The sequence below is a fragment of the Arachis ipaensis genome, chromosome B10, assembly GCF_000816755.2.
Source record: "Arachis ipaensis cultivar K30076 chromosome B10, Araip1.1, whole genome shotgun sequence".
Taxonomy (NCBI): Eukaryota; Viridiplantae; Streptophyta; class Magnoliopsida; order Fabales; family Fabaceae; genus Arachis; species Arachis ipaensis.
This window is the reverse complement of record NC_029794.2, coordinates 123,272,896-123,279,502: the sequence shown is the minus strand read 5'-3', so window position 1 is coordinate 123,279,502 and position 6,607 is coordinate 123,272,896. Positions and strand designations below refer to the sequence as shown.

The window sequence follows — 6,607 nt, the reverse complement described above, 5'->3', positions numbered from 1 at the left end:
AAGAACCATACCGTCAACCCATAATGAAAGAGACTCTAAGGTAGACATCTTTTTAAAAGGGGCAACGAATCCTACAAAGAAAAAAGGAAAGAAATCAAAATGAAGTCTCTGAGGGCCTGAGGTAGAAGTTTCAAAACCAACATAACGGCTAAAACTACGGTCAAACACTCCTCCGAAATAAAAACATGCAAATAAAAAGCATTTATGATAGAGGAAAAAAGAAGGACTGACCTTTACTTCTGAAGCAACAGGAATAGCAACAGTCGACTGAAGGCAAGAACAAAGCTTTCTCCAAAACAAGAATGCGCGAATGTGAAGTTTTCAGAAACGAAACAATGAAAGAGAGGGAAAGTATTTATAAACATGCTAGGGGCATAATGGTAAAAACGGAGGCAGTCATTAATGGGTGCACCGTTACCAATGCAATTAATCCCTACGTGTGGATACACGAACCCCTAAATGGATGTGACGCTTGATTAGACGCGACTGTAGAAATTCAAAAGATACGTCGGTTCCGAAAAGTCACGTCGGTCCCGAAAATTCACGTCGGTTCCTCTGCAGGTCGGCTACAACCCCGAGTAGAATACTCGAACCCAATTCTTGAAAGAAATTGGGCTCGAGTAGGGGCACTGTTCATACCCTAACCCAACGCTAAGGCCCAGGTCCAAACGAAAGGCACAACCCACAGGATTGAGCCTCACCTTACACAGACCTTCCCCTGAGAAGTCGGTTCTTGCCACAACTTGCTCTAAGGAAGTCGGGAACGGGGATTAGCTGGCAGATAATATTAAAATAACTGCCCCTAAAAACTCTCAACCCACTTCCAGGAGCCATATCTCAACTTCCCTAAGATAAAGGGACAGTTATCTACCTTAAAAGGTGGAACTACTTCAACGGTGGTTATTGGTTCACCACTATAAATACACTGACACCCCTCAGGTATCTCTAAGTCCCAATACTCTCTAGACCTGCTTACACCCTTGCTGACTTAGGCATCGGAGTGTCTTTGCAGGTACCACCCCCCATTCACTCACAATCACAAGTCGGACAGAGGCCCCAAAGGCGCGAGCCCCTTCGAAGGTTCCCTCCTCAGACGATTGGGCCAGCCTAACATGTCCAGCCCACTAATCTCCAATTACCCATCGTAACAATTTTATTCCGTGGGTTACCTGAAATGATAATGTCTAGACTCCTTCTGAAGCAGCGATTGACTTGTTTTGGTGCCGAGATGCCGTTGTTTGAGTTTCTCGTGAGAAGGTGACAGTGGTACCTACAAGAGGCAAAGTGACGGTGGTACCTGTAAAAGATTTCGATGCTTAAACTAGGAAGGTCTTTGAACAAGTTTTTTTTATAGATTAGAACGTTAGCATTTATGAGATGTATTAGTGTATTTATAATAGAAAGATAATCACTTTTTTAAATAGTTGTACTTTTATTGGTAGATAATTATTTTCTTTTATCTTAAAAATTGTTAGAGCCTATCTTTTAGAAGAAAAAAAGATAATAAGAAAAATTTGAGAAGATAATTATTTACTTAGATAAACAACTCAAGAATTCTTATTGAGTCTGAACATATATATATCTTGTTATAGCCTTCTTACCCACATATTAGATTTAGACTTTAGAACAGTTTATTAACTTACAAATAGTATAATCGAATCATATCTAAATAAAATCTTGTATAGATTTAGTCCGAATATATTCAAAATTTTATGGAACGTTATTTATTTTTTAATTTTTTAAATTCGAGGCTTACTTGGTTTATTCGTTTTGTCAATCAAATAATTGTTGCGTGTTTTGTTGGCTTGGCCCTTAGACCATCTCCAATAGGGAACTCATCCCAGTTTTTGTTTATGGCCCACCTGTTATAAAAAGTAACTCCACATCAGCTTTTGCGTCATAAACAGTAAATAGGAACTCAAAGCATCTCTCTCTTCTCCATTAGGAGTAACTAACTTTAGTCCCTGTTGTGGTCCTACTTAATTAATTAATTAAAATATTTGAAATTAATGTAATTAATTTTTTAATTAATATAATTTAAATATTTAAATTTAAAAATAATTCACTATTAAAAGATATTAATATTAAATAAATTTATATATAACAGTAATACACAATATATAATTCGGGATTACACTAATTTGTAAAATTACTTAATACAAAAAAAAATATAATTAAATTCTATAGTTGACGACAAGCATTGTGAAATTGCCATATGTGTTCAATCAAGTCCTCTTTCAATTGTCTATGCTGCTGCCTATTTCGAAGTTGGGCATTTCTTTGGAGAAATTGATGGTATGGTGCAAAATCTTCTTCTCCCAGTTGAGGTTATGATAAGCCATTTTCAACATCATCATACTCTAAGCCTTGAGCAAAATTTCCTGCATAAGTGTCTCTTTCATCCTCAACAATCATATTATGCAATATAATACAAGCTCTCATTATGTTGGCAAGCTTCTTCTTTTCCCAAAAACGAGCTGGACCACGTATAATTGCAAAGCGTGCTTGCAACACTCCGAATGCTCGTTCCACATCTTTTCTTTGCCCTTCTTGGTATTGTGCAAATAACTTGCGTTTCTTCCCTTGTGGCTTTGAGATTGATTTGACAAATGTGGCCCATTCAGGATAAATACCATCTGCTAAGTAGTATCCCATTGTATAATTATTACCATTAATAGTATAATTTACCTCCGGAGCACGATCATTTAGAATGTCATCAAACACGGGAGAACGATCTAACACGTTGATATCGTTATTTGAACCAGAAACTCCAAAGAACGCATGCCATATCCAAAGGTCTGAAAATGCTACAACCTCAAGTACTATGGTTGCAACCCTACGATAACCACTCATGTACATACCTTTCCACGCCTTTGGACAATTTTTTCATTGCCAATGCATGCAGTCAATGCTACCCAACATGCCAGGGAAGCCACGACCCTCTGCCATTTGTAGTAGGCGTTGTACGTCATTTGGATTTGGTTTTCGCAAGTATTCATCCTCGAACACCGAAATGACACCTTCAACAAATTTTTTCAAGCATTCAATTGTAGTGCTCTCGCCTATGCGCACATAATCATCAACAGCATCAGCTGCTACGCCATATGCTAACATCCGTATCACAGCAGTACATTTCTGCAGTGGCGACAAGCCTCTTCTTCCAGTTGCATCAACCCTCTGTTGGAAATAAGGATCGACGTTTGAGAGAGCGTCTACTATCCGAAGGAACACATGTCTTCTCATTCGAAATCTCCGTCGAAAAATGTCAGCATGATACACCGGATCATCTGCAAAGTAATCTTGGAAAAGGCGATCATGTCCTGCTTCTCGATCTCTGTTGATCCATCTACGAGTAATTGGGATAGAGCTTCTATCGGTATCTTCTTCTTCTGAATCTTTGAGTAAATACTCATCGATCCAATTATCTATGAGTGTGTTATCTTGCCGTCTTCTTTTGCTATACAAAGCCTCATTAAACATATCATCAAAATTTCTAGCCATATCTAGAAATCTAATTTTTAGTTCTCTTTCGAGGTGAGAAATAAGAGTTGAAGTGGAGTTGAGGAGTTATTGATAGTTGATATTTATAAGTGTGTCTGCACTAAGTACCTTAACGGCTAGTTAACGGCTAGTTTTTCAACGGCTAGTTTTGCAACGGCTACTTAATGGCTAGTTTTATAACGGCTACTTAACGGCTAGTTTTGCAATGATCACTTTCATAAACAATAACGGCACAATAATATTGACTAATTTAAAAACTTACATCAGAAATAAATAACACAAACTACATCACATACCAGTAATACGCAATAAAAATAAGAACTTGCTACATAACTCTACGAATACAAGGAACCATTAAGTAAACCACTTGGCAATTAGTTTTTCACATGCAATCTCATGAAGAGCTCGTCGTTTTTCACTCATTGTAGACGTGTCAGCATTAAGTATTTGCATATCCATCTCCCTTTCCCTTTCTTTGGCCATCCTTTCCATTTCCCTTTCTTTTGCTTTTATCTCCATTTCTTTAATATACCTCTGAGTTTGTAATTCTTGTTCTTTCATTGCCGCTTGAAATTGTAACTCCTTCTCTTTGATTGCCAACATCTTTGCTCTATGTTCCTTCTCCTCTTCTCTTTCTTTTTCCCTTTCCAGTAGTTCTTTTTCTCTAACATTCTTAATATCTTCCATGAGAGATAATTTTTTGACAACCGATGATTTTCTTTCGCTAAAATCTTCAGACATCTGTGCTTTTCTCTTACCTTTTCGCTTGCTCTTCTTTGATCCTTGTGGGTGAACGGGAGAGTCCACACCGGGTTCATCAGCCAACGGTGTTTCTGGGTTTGATGAGGATGAGTATGCTCCAGTTGCACTAACCTTGGTTCTCTTTGAGCCGCCACTCTGTGTAGGTAGTTGGCTTCTCCATTTTTGCTCCAGCCGAAGCATATTCCAATGCCTCTCAAAAGTGAATTTTTGACCATAATGTGTGGAATAAAGTTTATAAGCCAACTCCTTTATATCATCAGCGTTCGAACCACTCCTTATGTTTCGACCAGCTTGATCGTAGCAACCAGCAAATTGTGCAACAGCCTTGTTGATCTTATACCATTGTTTCTTACATGCAACTACCCCCCTTGTCATGTCGGAGCAAAATTCTACACAGTAGCTATGAATTCGACTCCAAAATGTTTCCCCCTTTTGATCGGTACCAACTACAGGGTCAGTTGAAACATTTAACCATGCACTGATCAGCATCTCATCCTCTTTCCAATGCCAGTGTTGAATAATATCTTGCCTCCGATCTTCAATATCATTATCATTGAGGTCGATAGCATCTAATCCATGAGAGTTGGCAAAATCTGAATATTGCGAATTTGGACTAGATTGTATAGGAGTCTGAGAGGATGGGTTAGAAGAGCCACCAACACCAGATGAGTTATGTCTTGATGCACTGAATTGAGTTGGAAACGGCAAGAAAGTTGGAGTAACATTTCCGATAGAGGGGTTAAATATGGATGAAAATGGAAAATGGGGTGTTTGTGAATTTTGATTTTGCGGTTGGAATATAGGAAATTGATTATTATAAGGAGCTTGAAAATTGAAATTAGAAAGATTTTGTGGATTTGGATTTTAAAATGTATTTGGTAGTGTGAAGTTTTGATTTGGAACTTGAGTGTTTGAGGTTTGAGATTGTTGGGTATTTGGAATTTGAGGAAAGTTTTGTAAGTAATTGAAGAAAGAGTTGAGTTGGTTTGGATCCATTTTTTCGAACAAAAAATAATAGTAGCAGAACTTTGATTTCGTAAACTTGGAAGAAAATGAAGAAGAGTAGTAGAGAGTGTGAGAATAGAAGTATATCTAAGTGGTATATATAGAGTAACAAAATATTAATTTATTAATAATAACGGTAACATAGTAACGGCTAGTTTCTAACGGCTAATTTTACAACGGCTAGTTTTGCAACGGCTAATTTAATATAATAATATAAATATAAATAATATTTAATATTAATTATGATATAAATAATTAATATAAATTATTAATTAAATAAAAGATTTTAATTATTTAATTTAATTAATTATTATAATTATTAATAAATTAATTATAATTTAATTATTTAATTAATTATTAGTTAAATAATTAATATAAATTATTAATTAAATAAAAATATCAATATTTAATATAATTAATTATTATAATTATATTACATTAATTATTATTTAATTATTTAATATAAATAATTATTATAATTATTATTAAATTAATTATTATCTATTTATTATAATATAATTATTTAATATAATTTTATATAATTATTTATTTAAATAATAACTTGCCAATTATTGGCTGGCCAAAGTCCTTGCTCAGAGGGCCTGGCTCCCCTAGAAAAATGTGTGGGGACCTTCACTTGCTTTGCTCCAACGATTGGAATTCGTTGGTGTCAGAAAAAAGCAAAATTGGAACTCCCATTAGACTTGCTCTTATTGAAGCACCCTTGATCATGTGTGATTCTTTTTGTAAGTTATAAGACATTTTCAGTATATTAGTAGTTAATACGTGATTATATTGAGAAAAGTCTCATAAATAAACTCTTGTTATAATGCAGAAGAAACTGGGAAGGAATCTGTTAATTTGATTGTAATTCCTACTGAAGCAAGCTAAGTAGTGATGTACGTAGCTCAAGCAGCAAAGAAGATGAAGATTGAGGAAGGTATTGTTCTTCTCTAGAAAAGAAAGATGATGATGATTTGAGATTGGGAGCAGTGTCTGTTCCTAAATTTTTATTTGGTAAGTAAGTTGGTTATATAAACTGATCTTTTCTTTTCTATATTTTTTTTCTGCTTGGATTGAAACTGATTTGGCCTCTGGTCATCTAATTTTAGTATTTTACAGTGAAAATTTATTTATTAGCTATCATATGTCACGGCTTTAGACACTCGCCAATGTTATTGTGTTGGTATTCGAACTTATTCAACTTTTTGAGTTAAGAACAAGTCAGCTTAATCCTTAATATTTAGTAAAAAAATTAAGAATACAAGAGAAAATTAACTTTAGTGAGAAGAACACTTTATTATTTAAGTATTTATTATAAATGATTTACATACTCACA

General features: G+C 35.1%; 1 protein-coding gene and 1 pseudogene across 1 annotated transcript; both read right to left on the bottom strand.

Moving 5' to 3' along the window:
• LOC107621490 lies at positions 2,134-3,501 on the bottom strand (annotated as a pseudogene).
• Positions 3,856-5,411, bottom strand: LOC107621491 (glutathione S-transferase T3-like). Its single transcript, XM_021114675.1, has 2 exons — positions 5,404-5,411; positions 3,856-4,948 (listed from the first exon to the last, which is right to left on the bottom strand). The coding sequence occupies exons 1-2, from the start codon at positions 5,409-5,411 to the stop codon at positions 3,856-3,858; spliced, it is 1,101 nt and encodes a 366-aa protein (XP_020970334.1).